A 22,192-nucleotide genomic window follows, 5' to 3' on the forward strand; every position below is an offset into this window, starting at 1 on the left:
GGTGGTCCAAACACAACTTCTTCACGAGGTCCAATAAACCTGGCTCTATGCTGGCTCGTAAGCTAAACGCTATGCCCTTGAGAAATACCCCTCTTAAACTTCGTACTACTCAGGGAAACATCACTGCAAACCCTGATAACATCCTTGTTTCAGGAGAATCTAACACACCTTTACTCATCCTCAGACTCATTTTGCAGGGAACGAGCAGATGACTTGTTTAGAGACATTACTCTCCCAACTGTGAACCAGGATACCCTTGACTCTTTACACTCCGCGATAACAGAAGAGGTAATACTACCTATCCAATCCCTCAAAACCTCTAAAGCTCCTGGCCCTGATGGCTTTTCCGCCCTCTACTACAAAAAATTGATGCATATCTTAACCCCTAGACTGGTCGCACTATTTAACTCACTGAGCAATGGTGGCTCAATGCACCCTTCCTCACTAATGGCATATATCTCCATGGTCCCTAAACCAGATAAAGACCACCTAGACCCCAACAACCATCACCCAATATCCCTTTTAAATGTGGACATTAAAATCCTCACGAAAATATTGACTACCCGATTCAACAAATTCCTACCCACAATCATCCACAGGGACCAGGTGGGATTTATCCCTTCAAGGCAAGCGGGAGACAACATTAGGAAAATTATCCATCTTATCCATGTGCTTAAAAGAAGAAATATACCGGGCATATTATTGTCCCTGGATATTAAACGGGCATTTGATTCAATCTCATGGGATTATCTACACTACATATTGATTAAGTGGGGTTTCCGAGGACCATTTTTATCCTGGTTACAAGCCCTTTATACTGGACCAACGGCCCGAGTCAAGTACCTAGGCCAGGTGTCCGACCCCATTCATATTGAGCGAGGCACTCGCCAAGGCTGCCCTCTATCCCCAGTCCTCTTCGCTCTAGCCATCGAGCCCCTGATACATCTAATCCGCACTAATCCTAATGTGAGGGGAGTTGAGGTTGCAGGTGTGGAATATAAAACCAGCCTTTTTGCTGACGATGTCATGCTCACCATCACCCAACCCCACACCTCAATTCCCAACCAGTGGTGAACTGGAAGAAGTCAGAGGCCCTGAACGTTTCCCTAACTCAACCTACATACGACCGGCTTCGTGAGAACTTCGCATTCTCCTGTGCCCGACAATCCCTGAAATACCTTGGTGTGAATATAACCCCCACACATGCTACATTATATACAGCTAACTATATGCCCCTATTCCAACACATAAAATCGTTGATGACTAGCTGGGAACACCATAAATTGTCATGGCTCGGAAGAGTGGCGGCGGTGAAGATGACTACCCTCCCCAAGTTGTTATATTTTTTTAGAGTCTTGCCAATTGCCATATCCCCATTTGCATTACGATCCCTGCAAAAACGAATCCTAACATTTATCTGGCACCCTATGAAACCCAGAGTCTCTAAGACCACCCTCTACAAACATAAAAAAGACGGGGGTATAGGCCTACCCAACATATTACTTTATTATCAAGCATCCCAATTATTACCCCTCATCACGATACACCGGACGACTAATATCCCTCTATGGATAATGCTAGAAATCACAGAATGCTCTCCGATCCCACCCTCGGCACTACCGTGGCTGCCGCCTAACAATAGACCCCTTACGCTTAGCCCTATTATGAAGCAAGCTTTAAAAGTGTGGGACTCTCTGAAATATTCAGCAGACTTCATATCTCCCTACCTGCCCCTCCTTCCTCTTCTTTCCCAGCCGTTGTTCCAATATCTCCCGACCTGCCCCTCCTTCCTCTTCTTTCCCAGCCATTGTTCCTCCCTGCATATACTAATCCTGAACAATTTAAATGGTGGAGCAACAATGGGTTTAAAATACTGAATGACTTCTTTAGCAATACTAATGTCCCCACCTGGTCATACCTTAAAGAACATAAACAGATCCCTGATGCAGAGCTATTCCGTTAGTTCCAAATAAGACACTGGGTATCCTCACTGCAAGACTGGAGAACTCCACACAGGCCACTTACTTGCTTTGAGCATATATGCCTGCACTCGCCAGATGGGCCCAAACAGGTGTCAATCTTGTACTCCAAACTCAACTCTCTGACACGCATTAATCAACACTCCTACCCTGCTAAATGGGCCTCTGATCTCAATATAGATTGGACTGAGGAGGATTGGGGCAGGGCCTGGAGAAACATTTCCCGATGCTCTCTTAGTGTCACCAATATAGAAGTGGCATATAAGGTGATGTTTCGCTGGTACCTGGTCCCTACTCGTTTGGCCAAAATATTCCCTACCTCATCCGCTGCCTGCTTCCGTTGGTGCACCCTACCTGGTGACATGCTCCATGTTTGGTGGACCTGACCGTTCGCCTCCCGCTTCTGGACTAAAATGTATCATCTACTATCCCGCTTATTTAACACCCGTATTCCTAAGAATCTTGTACAGGCCCTATTACACGCACAATACCTGGTTTAACTACACCCCAAGGCTCCTTAGCACATCAGATTTTTCTAGCGGCCAAATTAACTCTAGCAAGTAACTGGAAAAAGCAAATCATCCCATATCACGAATTTACCCTTAGGTTAGATAACATCATGACAAATGAGAGATTATCCAGTGTCCTCACAGATACACACGCTAAATTTTTGAAGATTTGGGAGCCTTGGGTGTTACACCAACATCCTGACTTGGATGTGGAAACCCTTAGACATCTATAGGAGGATTATTGTGGTACAGGGTGGGTGCCCCGTAACAGAGATAGGCAGCGGAACCATTAAACCGACTTCGCAATGCAACCAACAATACACCAAACCGATGGACTCACTACCCACCCCACCCTTCCTCCCCCTTCCTTTTATTCCTCTCTCCTTCAAAATATTTTCGTTTCAATACTCTTTACTTGCGGTAGATAACCATGTAGCATGTATGATCATTTTGTACCTTCTTTTTTATTTACCCAACTTACCTATGTGAAAACCATATCTACTGAAACCTATGTGTACTGTCTACGCTATTTACGGAAATTTAATAAAAAACTTTTGTTACCAAAAAAACGCGTCTGTTGGGTAGGGCCATACAAGCATCACGAAAAGAGGCTGCAGATGAGCGGCTTTGGATGTATACCAAAAGAGGAGATAAGAAATGGAGAAGGTGTAAGGAACGAATAAAGAGGTGTTTGACAACAAAGTGGCGAAGGAGAGAGCCGAGTGATACACAAATACAGAAATACAAAGATACATTTTTATAAATAGTTAGAGAACTATGAGGTGAGTGCTTTTCACTCACCTAGTACTTCTAGCGCTGAACGGACGGGGGAGGGGGCGGGTACAGCTGGCTCTGCCTCTAGATAGGCCTCTAGTAATCAATGTCTGTCTGCACTTTTCTATACGATTCTTTTTTGAAAAATGACCTTTAAAAAGAGAACTATGAGGAAAGTGTTTTTTTTTTTTTACTATAGTTCTCTTTAGGGTCACGGAAGGACATATACTAACCTCCTCCCGTGACCCAAAGCTCAGTATATAGCGAGCTATTGACCGCGATACACAGAGAGCCACAGCCGGGACGGATCCTGACAATACTGTCGAGATCCACCCAGCTGCGTAAGCGACAGCGGGCTCTGCCTACCTAGAGGCAGAGCCAGCTGTGCCCGCCCCCTCCCACCATCCGTTCCTCCACTCAGGGCTAGAGTATCGGGGGGGAAATCCCTGCGGGGAGTCACCGCTCACTGCAGGGAGACGATCGGAAAGTGAGCGGATCGGCAGCATGTTTCTGCTCAGTTCCCGATCGATAGAGCCGACCTGTGACAGCTTCTTTGTCACAGGTCGGCTCTATGAGGATGAGTGGAAATCACTCACCTCATAGTTCTCCTTTAAACATGGATTAAACAACTATCCTCTTCTACTATGTCTTCATTAGTGAAATTAAAACACAACCATGGAAGGCCAGAAAAGAGAGAATATCACCAGGCAAGTGACAATCAATTAGAGTTGCTTTTTCACTCACATAACCAAGAAAAATAACATTGTATGCCAAAAACTCCAATTATATACAAAGATAGAAATGAAGTACAGTGTGTCCTTATTTGGTTATATTCATTCTTGAATCTTACCTGCAGCATGTACAATGATTTACTGACATGCGAGTGAATGCTGTGCATGTAGGGAAGATGATTGTAACTAAAAGAAAACATCTTCCACATTATATATTGTGACAAATATACTGTGTTTAGCCCAGATATTTCTTGAAATGTATTCCACATACCCTCACTCAATAAAGGAAATGTCAATTACCAATCTTGACAAGCTGCATCCACTGTACGCTGTGTGTACCAATGGCAACCAGGGAGAAGCCAATTGTTGCCCCGACAATACAATGCGTCCCAGAGATAGGAAGCTTAAGGAAAGATGCAATCAACTGCCAAACAGCGGAACCTGCAAGAGATTATCAAGATGTCAGTAACAGTTACACCACTTCCCAAGGCACAAAATATAAAAAAAATAAAAAAATGGTACTGCAGCATTTCACAGCCTTTGACTACAATTTTGACAGCAGGCACTAACTGAATTTGTGCTTTATTAACCTTTAATAAGAAATCAGAGTGATTTTGGCTCACACCATATACAGTGCGTTCCAACACGATTCGCTGCTAGAATGCACTGTATAGCATCCCGGCCGGCTCCCTCCGTTCTGGGATGGGACATGGCGGTGCATTGAAGTCTATGGTGCCGCAGGCATTTATGTGCCACACATTCTGGTACAGACGATCGCACTGCTGTCGGGGGGGCGTGGCTGCTCTGCCATTGACTTCAATGCACCGCCACACCACCTCCCTCTCCAGAACACAGCAAACCGGCTGTCATGCGATACAGTGCATTCTAGCAGTGAATTGTGCTGGAATGCACTATATATGGTATGAACAAGCCCTAAAACTAAAGCTCTTTTTGCACAATGCACATTTAACTTTTGGTATGAACTTCAATTATTTAGCTCTACTAAACAGAAAGCATACTGCCTATATAATGAGCATTTATGGCTATTGTCAAACCTTAAACCCCCCACCCCCGTCACTACTACAACCACTCATTTTATCCCCGACCCTGCCTGTTTGGGAACAGGCACGCTTTTGCTATTGTACTTAATTGACTTACAACCAGTAATGCTGACCCAGGAAGTGGGAAAAACCTATAGTCTTCTTAGCTGCTGCATGCATAATTTATAATTACATTATACACATTTGAGTATATCTTATAGACGATATAGAAATGTTTTGTAGGTTGCATAAATATAAAAAGTATCCTGCATACAAGGCAACAGGACACAGAAAGGCAAAATGTGCCCCTCTTAAATTTGTACCACTTTCCTTTTATTCATCATTTCAAATTGTACTATTCAACAAAACATAAAAAAAATGAGGCATAAAATCACTCCGTTTCTAGACTGCTACAAATTGTCTTTAATGGTCAGGATATTGCATTAGACTAAGTATATGTGAACACCAATTCTATAATGCAATTTATTGACAAAAAAAAAAAAAAATGCAAGCAGTTCTCATTTCCTGCACTTACAAACTAGTGTTCATTTCAAACAATTAACACAAAATACGTATTTTTTACTAAGCAGTACAAAGGGGGGGAAAAGGGGAGGAGAATATCCTGCACAGTAACTTAAAGTGTTGTGTTTGTGGACACAGTGAATAGAAAAACCAGTGCAATACATCTGCTAAACACATTTATTTTCTGTAGAAACAATCTTTTCTTTTTAATCTTTTATTGAGCGGTCACATAGCCTTCAAATCCTTCATCACCTTAGCAGAGGGCATGTCTGTTTAGTAAGCAGGCAGGAGCATACTTCCACACTGTGTGTAAAAAAAAAAGCCTACGTCTCATACCATACTAACGTGGGTGGAATTATGTTCGAGCAGGCTGGGGAAGATGCTCTCGTATCGCTCAGCCAGTGGGCTGGCGACAGCCAGGCAGACTGACAACACACAGTAGGGAAGTAACTTCCCTATCTGTGTGCGCAGCATACAGGAAGCAGCTGCAATTTTGACAGAGGGGCTCCAGTTGTATGTATAGCAGCGGTGCACAATTCCTATCGCCCGATGCCCAGGACATGCAGTTCCCTGTGCCGGGCAGGTGGGTTTTTTTTCTACATAGAGCCCCCTGCTCTAAATGCAGAGCAGGGGAGCAGCCGCACGCTTTGTGCAGCCGCACAGATCACTTGTAGCAAATAAAAAAAATAAAAAAAAATTAAACCAACCTGCCACCCCGCCGCGTTTACCAATTAGAAGCACTTTTTTGTGGGGTCACACACAGTAATGAAAACCGGTGTTCTAACACTTCCCTACTATAGCCAAACAAACAATGACACACTTTAAAATTGTACTTTGTCTTTCTAATCACAGCATTTGATAAGCAAAACATCTTATATACAAAATAAAAAAAAATAAAAAAAGGAGGCGGCCTTAATTCCCTGATCTCCAGGTAAAGGTAGACTCGGGTGGTGGCAATTAGGTCCCCTCTGTCTCTAATTTCTGTTAATGCAAAACTACAAATGCCAAGAAAAGCACAGAATTGATGCTGCCCCAGTCTTTTGTTTTTACGTAGGCACTGCGAGAGATTACAGGGCTACACTGCTGCCAAAATGAGTTTGTTGTCAATAACGCTGTACTAGAACATCATGTCTTCATCTACTTGAATGAACAGTTGGGTATTCACTATTCCATTCATGTAGTCCTTGTCCAACCCACAAACAGCAGTTTAATAGGCCTCTTTCCTGCACCCGCTGCTCGCCTTCTGGCACCTTTTCTCCTCCCCTGACATTTTCTCTCTCGACTGTTGCCCTATTACCCCCCAGCTGGTTCTGATTTCATTAGGTTCCCAAATTGCACTTCTTCCATCTCTAAAAAGGTGCCTATACGCCTGCCGATTATCGTACGATAATCCCGGGAAATCTCGCGACTGTACGATAATCGGCAGTTGTATGGAAGGCGTGCGACCATTTCTACTGTATGGTCGCACGTCTTTTGTCTTACGAGCAGGTTCGAAAACCCGCGTGGAATCGTACGATTGTCGGCGGGTTTTCGAGCATGTGTGTTGCCAAGCGCACACTGCCCAGCATTCCAGCCATCGCAAGCCCGCCCCTCAGTGGGGCGGCTTGCGATGACCGCAAGTACGATCTGCCTATCCAAGATGGGCAGATCGTACGTTTTTTTAAATTACCTTACAACCATCGCAAGGCAAAAGTATTGCGATGGTTGCAAGTAGGGATGCACAGATACTTGGCATTTTCATGAGAACTACCAGGGCTGCAGCGTTTGCAGCTGGGACCTGGCTCTGGCACTCCACCACTGTCCTGAAATCATTAGTCTGTATTGTTTTAGAGAAACTGTCACATGACAACAAAAATGTATCAGTACTCATACTTGTAAGTACTCGGCAAGTACCAGTACTCGTACTCGCAAAACTGGTATCTGTGCATCCCTTTATTTATATTTATAAAAACAAAATCGTACATTAAAACAGAGATGTACAAATCCCAGGAGCTCCGTGTGCTCCTTACAAATGACAGCTGCCTCCTAATTTTTTTATTTTTCTCTAGTGTAGTCTTGGAGCTCAAAAGTATCGCTACATGTACTCGTACTTGTACCGAGTATTGTACTTGGTATCTGTGCAACCCTAGTTGTAAGCTGTATGTGCACCTTAAGGGCTTGTTAACTCGATTTTCTGGTCCAGATCTGGAGCAGATCTGCAGAAGCGGTGCTATGTGTGCAGTGCGTTTTTGACACGTTCCAGTTAGAAAAAAAAGTTTTTTTGGTTTGTTTTGGGAGTGGGGCTGTCAGTATGTTAGCTACGGTGCATTTTCGGCTCGTTTGAGCGTTTCCGTAACCGCACAAAATGTGACATGCGGTATTTTCACTGTCCAGACTGCGCACGAGAGAACTGTAGCCCATAAAACACATAGGGATACATTTTGGGTGCAGGAGCGCACGGATCTGGTCCGGACACAATCCGGACATCGTGTGAACAAGCCCTTAAAGTCCATTTCCACCTTTGTAAGTGATTAGCATTTATGTATAGGTGTGCACATTTTCTTGACTCGCATTGCAGGCCTGAGTCCTACAAATTGAAAATTCTCTCACCCTGCTAAATGCAAATTCACTTGGAAGGTGAGCAGCCTATTTGCCTTTAGGAAATCAACCTCTCAGTGTAGCGTGTTAGAATATGTTTTTTTTTTAAATACCTCCGCAAAAAGGTGGAAATGAAGCCTATTCTTTTGGCATTTTGAGCAATACCTACTGCATATCAATTATACAATATCCTGCACAACATCTGTCCCAACGGGAGAGATACGTGCAGTTAGGTGGGGAATGGTTGAAGGAAAAGCTTTAGGGCTTGCTCACGCCGAAAGCTTGTGCGTTCCAAAGCGTTAGGTGCTGGAACGCACAGTGATCGCTAAGAAACTTCCCCCCATGTTCTGGGGCGGGAGGGGGCGTGGCAGTGCATCTAATTTAATGGCACCGCTTCCATGCCCCCTCGCAGTGCGATCGGATGCGTGGCAAAACTTTCAGTTCGACTGCAAACGCAAAAAAATAGGGCTTCTCTGCAACGCCAATGCTTTCGGTGTGAACAAGCCCTGAAAAAAAAAAAGTACAGAAAAAGACTTTCTAATTTTATGATATAAATCAAGTAATTTTTTCTACGACAAAGAAAACTCAAATTCCATGAATAAACCTGCCTACACTACAGTATCTTCAAATTAAGTTAGTTATTATATGAGATGATGGTATATTCTTCAAGAACACAGAGTTTCATGGCTCAGAAGCAAGGTTTACACAGACCATTAACTGATAATATTATAAGGACCAGTCGTAGTAAGCCGATTCACTAATATTCCATAGTGGAATACCCAGACATACTATTAAACATTTATCCCTCCAGGCATGCCTTTCAGATTGCTACTCATACAACTTAGCTGCATGTCTACAGAAAACTGTCAGCCAAAACACCCACACAGTACTATTTTTTTTTGGCCCAGCAGAATTTTCCACGTTGACTGGTTTGAGAATGGCTTAATAAAAATCTTGTTTTCACTCTTACTTCCACCAACTTTCTAAACAAATTGAAGGTTTATGCTTAACAGGCAATTACCTACAAAAAGCAACTAAACACATTAGGAAAAAACTGTTTTAGGTTGCTCGCCCCTGGATTATTTCAGAGCAATTGGCCGATTAAAAAACAAATGCATTAAAACCATTAGAAATGCTGGAAATGACTAGAATTTTCAATAATCTTTAATACATCAAAATAAAGGTAAAACCATGCAGTATATTATTACTGCCAGCTTAAAATACTGTTGATAGAAATGTGATTGAAGTATAATTAAAACGTTTAATGCAAGACAAAATATAGTAAAAAATTATCCTTTAATTGTAGTCTTGTATGGCTTATAAAATTGAATGTAACTTTAAACAAATGATTTTAAAACAGTAATGTAAATAAAAAGCCTTCACCTATATTTACACAATGGGGCCGATTGTTAAAGTAGGACTACAGACTAATAAAATTTAAAAAGGTGACAGCGGATGTTATCCTGGATTAACCTGCTATGAAATGGTTTGATCATTTAGCATTTTAACATAAAAAAAAGGTTTACCTTAGGCATGTTAGCTTAACCGTCTCTGTACACGTGCAGGGAGGGGAATGTGCATTTCCGGAGTGCCGTTTATACATTGCTCAAAAAATATGAAAGGGCCACTTTTTAATCAGAGTATAGCATCAAGTCAATGAAACTCCTGGGATATTGATCAGGTCAGTTAAGTAGCAGAGGGGGTTATCAGTTTCAGCTGCTTTGGTGTTAAATGAAATTAACAACAGGTGCACTAGATGGGCAACAATGAGACAACCTCTAAAACAGGAATGCTTTTACAGGCGGAGGCCACTGACATTTTTTTCCCTACTCATCTTTTCTGACAGTTTTTAACTAGTTGTGCATTTGGCTAGAGTCAGTGTCCCTACTGAGAGCATGAGGCGATACCTGGGCCCTATAGAGGTTGCACAGGCATGCCAACTCCTCCAGGATGGCACATAAATACATGAAATTGCCAGAAGGTTTTCTGTGTCTCCCAGCAGTTTCAAGAGCATGGAAGAGATTCCAGGACACAGGCAGTTACTCTAGGAGAGCTGGACAGGGCCGTAGAAGGTCCTTAACCCATCAGCAGGACCGGTATCTGCTCCTTTGTGCAAGGAGGAACAGGAGCACTGTCAGAGCCCTACAAAATGACCTTCAGCAGGCCACTGGTGTGAATGTCTTTGACCAATCAGAAACAGACTTCATGAGGGTGGCCTGAGGGCCCGACATCCTCTAGTGGGCCCTGTGCTCACTGCCTGGGACCATGGAGGTCCATTGGCATGTGCCATTGAACACCAGAATTGGCAGGTCCCTCACTTGCACCCTGTGCTTTTCACAGATGAGATCAGGTTCACCCTGAGCACATGTGACAGATATGAAAGGGTCTCGAGAAGCCGTGGAGAATGTTCTGCTGCCTGTAACATTGTTCAGCGTGACCGGTTTTGGTTGTGGGTAAGTGATGGTCTGGGGAGGCATAGCCATGGAGGGATGCATAGACCTCTACAGGTCAGACAAAGGCACCCTGACTGCCATTAGGTATCGGGATGAAATCCTCGGACCCATTGTCAGACCCTGCGCTGGTCCAGTGGGTCCTGGGTTCCTTCTGGTGCACGACAATGCCCGGCCTCATGTGGCGGGAGTATGCAGCCAGTTCCCTTCAGGATGAAGGAATTGATACCATTGAATGGCCCCCACGATCGCCTGACCTGAATCCAATAGAACACCTCTGCTACAATATGTCTCGGTCCATCCGATGTCGCCAGGTTGCACCTCAGTCTGTTCAGGAGCACCATGATGCCCTGGTCCAGATCTGGGAGGAGATACCCCAGGACACCATCCGTCGTCTTATTAGGAGCATGCCTCTACGTTGTCAGGCATCCATACAAGTATGTGGGGGCCATACAAACTAATGAGTACCATTTTGAGTTAATGCAATGAAATATCAGCACAATAGACTAGCCTGCTGCGTCATTTGTTCACTTTTTTCAATTTTTGGGGTGTCTTTGAATTCAGCCCTCTGTTCATTTTTCATTTCCATCAAACGATGTGGCATCCTTTCGTTCCTAACACATTACCCAGTCCAGTATACAGTAGATATCCAACATGATATTTTTCCCCATTGAGATCGATGTGTTCCTTTAATTTTTTTTAAGCAATTTAAATGGCGCTGCAGAAAACACACACACACACACACGAATGACTGGTCTGCTCTGTCATTTGTGAGATTTAGTAGTTACCGGAGGGGGTGAAGCCAGAGTTGGCTTAAGGAAGGAACAAGTATGTGGCGTGGGATACAGGCATTTGAAATTTAGAACAGCGAAGAGGCTTTCCAGAGGTTGCCCCACTGGAGGAGAGAGGAGCGAACAGAAATGGGCCACCATAGAGGTGAGCATATAGTCCCCTAACGGCTCTACAAGTTTAAACAGACTCCCGGCGGCAAAAGTCGCCGGGAGTCTGTTTAAACAGCCCCGATGCTGGCGACGTACACTGTACATCGTCAGTCACGAAGGGGTTAATAGCTTCAGAGACCTGACAGGGTATCTAAGTAATGCAGCTTGGTCACCTACCTGCCACCAGCATTTGATTGGGCAGTAAAGGATCAGCAGCAGAATGATTAGCGCAACACGTATCTTGCCAGGAAACGTGCATTTAGCACAGCTGATTGGCATTTAGTGATGCTCTCTCTCCCCCTAATCTGATTGTTGCCCTACAGGAGGATTAAAACAGACTGATACTGTGTCAAAAGTACAGTACTTAGACTAGGACCATTAGCCCTGGTTCACACCTAGGCGTATTGCATATGCACGGTTGTCGCACGTTTTGTTTACCGCGATTCGACAAACGCGCGTTTCCGAGGGCTACTTGGCTGTATCCCAATGGAAACGCGCAACAAAAACGGCCCAAAAGTAGTACATGTACCTTTTCAGGTGTGTGCCGTTTTGTAGCGCGTTAGGGATGGGCTGAAATACGCCAAGGTGGGAACCAGACCCATTGAATACAAATGGGATTTAGATGTGTGAGCGTTTTGTAGAGCGTTCGTCGAGCGTAGAACGCGCTACAAAACGTTCAGGTGTGAACGAGGGCTTAAAGAATACATTTAAAATAGCCCCTACACCAAAACGAGCCATTAACCCTTGCAGTGCCGGGGAGCCCCACTGCAAGAGTTCATTTTAAATTTCCTGGAGTTCCTCTTTAAATATCTTCCAACGTTAACATAATTGAGCAAAACCTAAATGCAAGGTGATATAGGGCCTTTCAGATCTGTTTAAAGAAGCTTTGTTGGTACGTCATGCCAGTCTGACCAATCTAGGAGCCAGCAGGATTTTGTTGTTTTTTAATTTGACTCAAGTGAAAATCAACTTTAGTCTACAAATTTTACTAAAGAAAGTTATTGCAGTGTTCCTGAGAACTAGGAAGATAAAAAAGTGCTGCAGCCCGATAGTTTCATACAAATTGAGTGACAGCAGAGACTTCAATCACTTTCAGTAGAGACTATGCTACGGGCAGTAAATAGTTGTATCCTGCTGCACTCCTTACCGGATCCGTGAATATCCGGTGTATACAGGTGGGTGCTCGTAGTGACCACGGATGGCATCGTGAACACTATATGAATATCAAAGATTTCACCACAACACCATTCCAAGTGATCAGCAAAAGTCCATTTTAATGAAAAATTGCCAATTGCAAGCGCTTTTGGGACATCAAAGGGTCCCCTTCAGAATGATGAGCCTGATGAAGGGGACCCTTTGAGGCCCCGAAAGCACTGGCGACATTTTGATATGTTAACCCCAATGCAATAATACCATGACCATCGGACATCTAATCAATAACAAAGCTCTACAGAACCTGCCGTTACCAACTGACTTATCTATACACTATCAACTTCCCTATCCCTAATGGCCAAGTACTTTTCTGAAGTAGCTCTAAAAACTGATTTTAGTCTCTCTACTAAAAGACTAATTATAGAGTCATTTTAGGTACATACACAAAAAGAAATGCTGGAGGGGGCATACCTCCATCAACAACACAAGAACTTTACACACTTAGTGATTGTTTCATACAAAACATAAAAGTGGGTGGCACTCAAAAGTTTGGTTGAGGGAGAACACAGACAGATAACTCTACATCAAAAGAGGTTGCTCGGGGAGATCCCCATACCCCCTCTTTGAAGGTTCTCACACAAGGGTCTTGGTGGTCACTTGTAACATAAGGATCCAAGGATTTAGGTAAAAATAGACTCCAGGAGCACGCTCTGTGTTTCACTCTATCAGTAGCAAGCTGAAGGCTAAAACAATTGAAACTCATCCGGCCAATGACCATTTCTTCTGCAACAAACGTTCAAATGCCTTGGTAAAGCATGTTTGTTAAAAACTTGTTTACTGGATGTATTTTCATTGTTTTTAGCCTTCCGCTTACGGCTAATAAAAAGAGAGCGAACCGCTGAAAGAGCTCCTAGAATCGATCTTCCTTTACTTGAATACTAGTGATTATGTCACGGAGTATTAAAAGTGGTTTCTTGCTACAGAAACAAGACAAATGAAAAGGTAATGCTTGGACATGCTCTTGAGGGGGAGAGGGAGGTTTGGAGTAATTTAGGGAATAACCCGAGTTTAGATAAAATGTAAGAAAACTTTTAAACAAAAAGTTGCATACATGTTTGTAATAAAAAATAAAAGTACTTCTGCAATTATTATTTTTTTTCTATGTACATCCCATTCTCCAAATATCCACTGCTGTTCCAAATGTACTACACTATCCACCTGCCTATTTCTGCTGGAGAGGAAGACAGATTCATTTCTCATCATTCAGTGCAACAGCTCACTGCACACATCCCTTCCTATCCATCTTGTCATTGCACTGCATCCCCTTCCCATACAGAACAGCAGACAAAGCTAAGGCCTGGTTCACACCTGGGCGTTTTGTAGCGCGTTCCTACGCTCTGCAAAACGCTCAAACACCGAAATCCCATTATTTCCTATGGGTATGGTTCACACCTGAGCGTATTACAGGCCGTATGAACGCGCTACCAAACGCCCTACGCCCAAAGAAGTACAGGAGCTTCTTTGGGGCGTTTTTGTCGCGCGTTTCCATTGGGATACAGCCAAGTAGCCCTCGGAAACGCGCGCTTGTCGCACGCTTTTTACAGCGAATCGCGGTAAAAACGCACGTCACGAAACGCGTGACAAACGCGCATATTCTATACGCCTAGGTGTGAAACCAGCCTTACCGTTTGACAGGAGTCTAGGTTCTAACTCCTAGTCAGTCAACTGCACAAAGTGTTTTTACTTTTGTCTTTAGCCATGTTAGAACTTCCTCGTGATCTTATAGATAGCCAACACGATAGACTAGAAAAAAAACACTTATTGCCGGGGTACACATACCGTGTTTCCCCGAAAATAAGACACTGTCTTAGATTTTTTTTTGGCTCAAAAAAAACAAAACAAAAAAAAAAAAACACACTAGGTCTTATTTTCGGGGTAGGTCTTATTTTCAGGGAAACAGGGTATTTAGTGCTACTGTTGCTCCTAATAAGGTTTAACAACTAATGTATACATGGCACTCTCCATTAATACCACGTGGATGTTTAGGGTAGGAGTTAGTGCAATGAACACGGCTGCAGGTGGTCAGATTTCAAATAAAAAGAAATGACACAATGATATTAGATAGGACACCAAAAAGGTGAATATACAGCATCTTATTTTATAGGCTGTGTCCCTGTCACTTTAGCCCCTTTACAACCCATGATGGAATAATTCCGTCATGAGTCCTTAAGGGGTTAAACAAAAGCCGCCGGGAATCTGTTCATATTTGTAGAGCCGGCTTTACAGTAGAAGAGATTCTGGAAACTCAGCTGTTGCCAGATCGCTTCTACGGGCCAGTAAAATGGCCGCCCACCCACGCCAGGAGGAAGAGGGGAGTAGAGCGGCGAACTTCCGTTCACTGATCTCCTCCCCGTACTATGGGATCGGGGGCTATGAGTATTACATCACTTTCGGTCCCATCGCTGTCAGTGCTGGGCTCCTGAAGCCCGAGCAATAAGCTATTGATGTGATAACCACACTTCAATAGCGTAAAGGAGAACTATGAGATGAGTGATTTCCACTCACCTCATAGTTCTAGCCGACCTGTGACAATGAGACTGTCACAGGTCGGCTCAGTAGATCGGGAGGTGAGCGAACACATACCGGGTTCGCTCACCTCTCGATCCTGTCACGGCTCTCTGCCGTGACAGGGGGAGGGGCTGGATTCCCCTCTCCCCGCTCCGATCTGCCAGCGCTGACTGGCAGAACGGACGGGGGAGGGGGCGGGTACAGCTGGTTCTGCCTCTAGATAGGCAGAGCCAGCTGTCACTCACGCAGCTGGGCGGATCCCGACGTCCAGGTCGGGATACGCTCCGGCTGCGGCGTCTCAGTATACCGCGAGCTGTAGCTCGCGGTATACCGAGCTTAGTGTAACGGGAGGACGCTAGTTTGTGTCCTCCCGTTACCCTAAGGAGAACTATGGGGAAAAACACTGACCCCATAGTTCTCCTTTAAAGTGCAAAGGTGATAGCCGGAGTCTTTTGGACCCCGAATATCACCATAAAGAGGACCTGTCACTGCCAATATGCTAAACACATGGGGGGCTTTTAAAATGTGGATTAGAACATGTAAGCAAAAACAGAAGAAAAAAAAAGGCCTTGGTCCTTAAGGGGTTAAATTCAGCATCATTACAAGTTGTTGTTTTTTTCGGAATTCCCTGTGCAGGAGCACTTAACAGCATTACCAATCTTGACAGGAATAATAGATAATTTTTAAGTTCCCTTCTAAATTCTCTTTTCTGTGCCCTTAGGCTCTAGTCAGACCGGATGCGTTGGAGCTGCGCTGGCCGTAGTTTCCAGTGCAGCCTTAACGCAAGACACGACAATTTGCTTTGTCATGGATGGTGCCTATTCACACCTCTGCACTGCGATAGGAACGCGGTGGTGTGCTCTGAAAAAAAGTAAGGCATGCCTTTCTTTTATTTTTTCTCAACACAGTTGGATGCAATGTAGTACAACCACGTCGCACTCCGCTGTGCCCGTAGAACTGAATGAAACGCCACATGTTCTAAGTTCTAACTAAAAACTAAATAAAAAAAACAGTGCAATGCTGGGATAACCGCAGAGTCTGATGTGAATAGCCCTTTAAAGTGCATTAAACACGGTCTCACCATTGTGTTTAAATGGCCTTATAAAATGCCTAGGGTGTCTAAGGCTAGCGCATTTATCATATCCGGCATTTTGCAGACAGAACTCAGAACCAATCCAAAGACAATCAGGCTACAGAGACCAATGACATGTGCCAGCATATACTCAAAAGGATGAATATCAGGCAGACTGGCCATTTCTTACTATGGTCTGATCCTTTTTCAGGCGCTTGGCAAGATATATCAGAAGTGGCAAACACAGCACTGCCCCATTCACTAAACCGGACCATTTATGGGTAATATTTATGTGATCTTTAACACGCTTCGATTCAGAAGGATGGGAAGATTTGAGCTGGTCCTTGGTTAGGTCAGTAACCCTCATTACAGTACAGCTGTTACTTGACACTTTACCTTTGTTTTCTAAGGGAATCTCAATTCTACCCAGTCAAATAACATGACCTATTTCTAAACCCTGAGCCTGCCTAGCAGGCTCGCTATATGACTCGCTTTATGAAGTAGAATTTCAGATGTAGCAACTATAATAGTTGCAACTCTGCCAGTTCGCACGCATTTCATTGATAGGCTTAGCACCATAAACTTCAATCGCCAACGGCCTATATTTTGGCTTGAGTTCCAGTTTAAAACAAGTCAAACAAATGCTACCTTCAGTGGGCTAAAAGTTAGTTCAAGTTATTTGGAACAATTTTCTTGGATTACCAAGGTAGCACACAGGGTTACCTTTTCCTGCCAGGGTCGTTCGTTTTTGCATACATGTTAAAATACGTTTTGTGACATTTCAAATAATCTTTCAACTGCGCAGCATTATTTTGCATTTGCAACAGTAAAAAAGCTCCAAACAGACGCACATTCAAAAAGTGCTCCAGAGCACACCTTAAACTTACGCAAAGATGACCCATACCCTCAAGTCCGCTGAGCACCTCAGGACTATTCAGCTGCCATCCCGGAGGTTCCCAGCAAGCTTGCAACAGTTTGAGAGAATTTAGAGATTGAAAAATAGAGACAATTCTCCTTATGAAGGCATTTAGGAATAAAACAAACTAAGATAATAAAACTGTCGCTATATATGCACTAGAAATAAGGGATATGACATTTTGAGATAGTGATGATGCGCCAACATCGATGAATCACCCCTCTATATATATGCAAAACTAGTACATTACTTACCAACCATTGCGCTAACTTCTCCAGCCATCAGTAAATCTACCGAGCTGTTGTAAAGGTTTACATCGATGATACCCTTTCGGATAGTTTCTCCAACCTTTGCTCCGAGTAACACCGAGCCAGTTGTTTCAAAGATTGATGCCAATATGCAAGCCTGCTTTAATGTAACTACTCCAGAACCCACAGCGGTGCCAAATGAATTAGCCACATCATTGGCACCCACAGAAAATGCCAAGACGAAGGCTATGATAAAGCCAACGATAACCATCCATAAGTACTCATCAAGAACCATTTTGGCAGTTTCTTTTTCCTTCCGGGGACAAAAGAAAAGATAACAATGCAATAGAAATAGTAAACTATAGTAAAACTGAATGGACTATGTTCCAGAGTATGAAAATGTGCCGAGCAAAGCTATGTAAACAAAGATCAGCTCAATCTGGAAACTGCTAGTTAGTGTTCAAGACAATGAACACACTGCTAACTGAGGATTTTAAAAGTACTGTCAAAGTTTCTTTGGGAGTGCTCAGTCAACAGTAGAATGCATTCCATATTTTTATCCCAAAATGAGTTAGCTTGACTTTCTTCTTTCCTGAAAGAAAAAAAAAAAAAGGGAAATGTAAGTATTATATTTTTTAAATGAATGCAAAATGTTTTTTTTATTTTAGCAAAAAAAAAAAGTGGCAAATAATCTGCTAGAGGGAGATGAGCTGTAGCATGTGACATTTCAAACGTAAAAAGAACAGAAATAAGATTATTTATAAGACCCAGGCTTTGTTACATAAGCGTGTTTGAAGTTCAGTACTTCTTGACAAAACATATAAACTGCAGGATAAAGTAGAAGGAAATAACTAAAAGCAAAACAAAAAATAAATTGGCAAAAAATAAAACCTCTGCATCCATATTATCCTAATGACATAAACGTCTAGGTCATGAAGATTCCGTGTCATAGGGCAATGGCACAATACATATTACATTATGCAGCAAACACACAAAAGAGTTACTGACGGGTGAATCAGTCCCCCAGCCTTTTTTAGTGCTCGCCATTTGCACTTTGTGAATAACTTCACAATGTCTATGTTCATGTCAGTACATGATAAGGCAAGAAAGGAGGAGGTGGTATTTGGTGCTACAATAGATGTTTAAGAACTGCTAGCATGCTTTTGATTACATTGTGACAGACTCCGTATCAAGCAAATTACTGACACATTCAAGAGCGTTGAATGCAAATTCAGCTGCCTCTTATTAACAAAAGGATATGCAGTTTGTTTTACGTGTTTTAATTATCCATGCCATCCTGGAAAGCCATTGTAACAGTTATGCAAAGTCTAAGACAATTTTTGTTCAATGTGCACAATTAAGAAGTGGGAAGGGGTATGTTTTATACTGGAGCATTGCTCTGAATTTATTAGGCCCCTTTCAGACGGGTGGTCCGATCAGGCCTTCCTGTCAGTTTTGTAGGCGGACCCAATCAGATGCCCAATGTAAATCTATGGGCAATTGGATCTAAATGGATGGCGTCCGTTTACATCTGGTTGCCCACGGCTCCAGCCAGGTCCAGAAAAACAAACAGAACAATGTTCTGTTTCGCCAGACCCGAGTTTGCCAAATTGGGGGTAATGTGATGTAAATGGACACATGTCAGTTAGACCAGGGGTATGTAACTTTGGCTTTCCAGCTGTGCTGAAACTACAAATCCCATAAGGCATTGCAAGCCACAGGCATGACTCCCAGAGGCAGAACCATGATGAGATTTGTAGTTTCAGCACAGCTGGGGAGCCAAGGTTGCCTACCCCTGCCATGGACCATCATGGGGTCCAATCACTTTGGTTTTGGATGGACATGGATGTCACAGCGGTGACATCTGATCCATACTGCTGTGATCAGGAGGGGATCCATGGACAGATTGTGCCCATTTGGTTGGGCAGATTGAAAGGGACCAAATCAATCTGTGAGGTTTAAGTGTTTGTTTTCGTCTAAAGATGAAAATAAGTTATATTGACCTGAACCTCGCAGCCAGCTTGCTGTTAGTCTGGTCCCTGAAGCCTCTCTCTCCTCCTCTGCTCCTGTGATGGTGCTTCCCTCAACAGCCTTTACAGTGTAGAACACAATGTCCCACAGGATCTTAGACCGCTGGAGCGGAAGGAGGGAGAGGCTGCAGGGACTGGACTAACAGCCCACCGGCTGCGAGGTTCAGGCGAGTATAAGGCTGGCCATACACCTATCAAATTTTTTTTGGGCAACCCGCGGCTGAACAAAAAAAAATGGACGCAATTACTCCATCGACACAGCGAGTCGATCGAGGAATCACCGCTGTTTATTCCAATACCCAATCAGAGCAGGCAACTCATTAGCTACCGGCTCTGACTGATCCAAAACATTTTCCAGTCAGCTTCAATCAGCTGATCGAGGAACGCCGGCTGAAAAGGGAGCCGACAGCCTCACACACTGTGTGAATTTCAGCCGGTCCATTAAAAACCAGCCAGTGTATGAGTACCTTAACTTTATTTTCGTCCTTAGACAAAAACGAGCACTTCACCCTTGCAGTGCGGGGGTAGCCCCACTACAAGGATTGAGAATAATTTTGTCCAGAGCTCTTCTTTAAATCGGAACACTAGGATTTGTAATTTTTAGTCAGTAAAGTTAGTTATTAGTAGATATGATTAGGTTTGGTCAAACCTGAACTTTTTCAAACCTGTAAGGAAACACCTTTCAATGGTGCCCAATCAGCTGTGACTAGGGAATACCTCTCCTGCAACTGCATATAAGCAAAGGGGTAGGCTGCTGTGATGTCATTACCCTTATATGGCCACATGAATGTATTTGGTCAATGACCTTGAATATGGCCATATAAAGTCAGCACAAGAATACCACCCTTTTGCTTATGTGCACCTATGTGGCATCAGCCCGCACCTAATTGGGTGAATGGTCCCATGTCCCTTCCGCGTTCGCCATTTTATGGGATTACAATAATACTGGACAATTTTAAGAGGGACTGGCACAAGCTGTACTTAAAATACATGTAAAGTAGAAAGAAAACTTCCACGAAAATACTTTCAGGTCTATTTACAAAAGGGTAAAGAGTTTGAAGAGAAGTGAACAATCTAGGACAACATAGCAAAACTGGAAAGTGAGCAGAATTGGAGAACTTTTCCAAATCAGCTATGTTATCCTGGATTGTTCACTTCTCCTGCCTTCTCCAAACTCTTCACCCTTTTGGGAATAACCATGTTAGTTTTGCAGAGCACGAAGTAAAATAAAACTTTTTTTATTGTATAGACTAAAGCAATCATGTTACACCCATATTCATGGTGTAATATGATACAAAACACATCTGCAACCCCTCCCCCCCCCCTTTTTTACAAGTATACTAGGTTTCTTCTCCCCTCAGTATTCTGTATATCTGCAACCACGACAGAGGGGCTCGTAGTTCTCAACAGAGTACCAGTATAGTGAGGTCTTCGCACTTTCACTCCAATTACACTTCCTACCATCCCTGTAATAAAGTGGATACCCCTATCCAGACAGAGGCTGGGAGGAAGAGACTGCAGAAGTCAGAGGATTGTACAAGTGATCCACTGAACATGGCTGTAATGCTTTGCAGGCTCCAAAACAAATAATCAATAAATGCACATTGTTGTTTTTTTATATTAATGTGTGGACTGGATTTTGCCTTTAAAAACTACAATTCTCCACTTAGGACCATGTCACATTATCAGCAACTTTGTAGCAAAAATGAGAACAAATGTCTCTGTTGATTTGTAGCTAGTTACAGTGCTAACATACCTGACAACAAAGCTTTACTAAGCAGCTACATATTGCTGCTGTGCCATGGTCATTGAGAACTGAAATCGGATAACATGAGCAGTTCCTGAAGCTGGTGATTTTGTTGATAGCATCAAAAGCTGCAAAAAGTCAATCGCTTAGTGAATGAGAAACAAATTGCTTGGAATTTCAATGACACAGACGTCTCATTGACTGAGTAAAAACAATAAGGAGGAGAGTGAGTCGGTAGCCACGACAAATCGCTGCTACAGAATTCCCAGTGTGACGTGGGCCTTTGTATAGGTTATTACTCCCTGCATTGTGCACATCCTGTGGACTAGGTAGGAAACTTCCTATGGATGCGTGAATGCTCTAGCAGCAGCTGAGTGTCACAATTTTACTTTAGTGACTACAGCAGAATATGCCAGCACACTACATTGGTACGGCTGCTTTTAGTCTAACTCAGGAATGCCAGGACAGGGTGACAATGGTGCAGCTTAACCGAATAAGTGTTGTCACCCCCAAATACACCTTGCTGACAACATTTCATTGAAAGCAGGCAAAAAAATTAAGATTAAACTATGACATAACAGGAATAACTGCAACAAGATATTTGGTTTAAATGATTGGGTACAGCTACAATTTAATTCAGGAGCCAGCAGGATTGTTTTTTGTTTTTTTTTGTAAGAGCCAGCTCCATTGAAACCAAACTAGAAAAAACTAAGTTAGGCACCAGCTGTAAGGCCTGGTTCACAGCTGGGCGTTTTGTAGCGCGTTCCTACGCTCTGCAAAACGCTCAAACACTGAAATCCCATTATTTCCTATGGGTATGGTTCACACCTGGGCGTATTACAGACCGCATGAACGCGCTACAAAACAGCGAATAACACGACAAACGCACATATTCGATACGCCTAGGTGTGAACCCAGCCTAACTTCTAGGCTGGG

At 43.3% G+C, this 22,192-nt stretch overlaps 1 protein-coding gene across 2 annotated transcripts in view; it reads right to left on the reverse strand.

Annotated features, from left to right (window-relative positions):
- Positions 1–22,192, reverse strand: part of SLC20A2 (solute carrier family 20 member 2) — a 43,267-nt gene that overhangs the window by 17,485 nt on the left and 3,590 nt on the right. For both annotated transcript variants that reach the window (XM_018576856.1, XM_018576854.1), the window contains exons 2-3: positions 17,486–18,071; positions 4,294–4,434 (exon numbers count right to left, since the gene is read on the reverse strand). In XM_018576856.1, coding sequence (XP_018432358.1) covers positions 4,294–4,434; positions 17,486–17,774 — 430 coding nt within the window. In that variant the 5' untranslated portion in view covers positions 17,775–18,071. The remainder of the gene's footprint in view (positions 1–4,293; positions 4,435–17,485; positions 18,072–22,192) is intronic.

The sequence above is a fragment of the Nanorana parkeri genome, unplaced genomic scaffold (assembly GCF_000935625.1).
Source record: "Nanorana parkeri isolate BGI_ZX_2015 unplaced genomic scaffold, ASM93562v1 scaffold78, whole genome shotgun sequence".
NCBI classification, from domain to species: Eukaryota; Metazoa; Chordata; class Amphibia; order Anura; family Dicroglossidae; genus Nanorana; species Nanorana parkeri.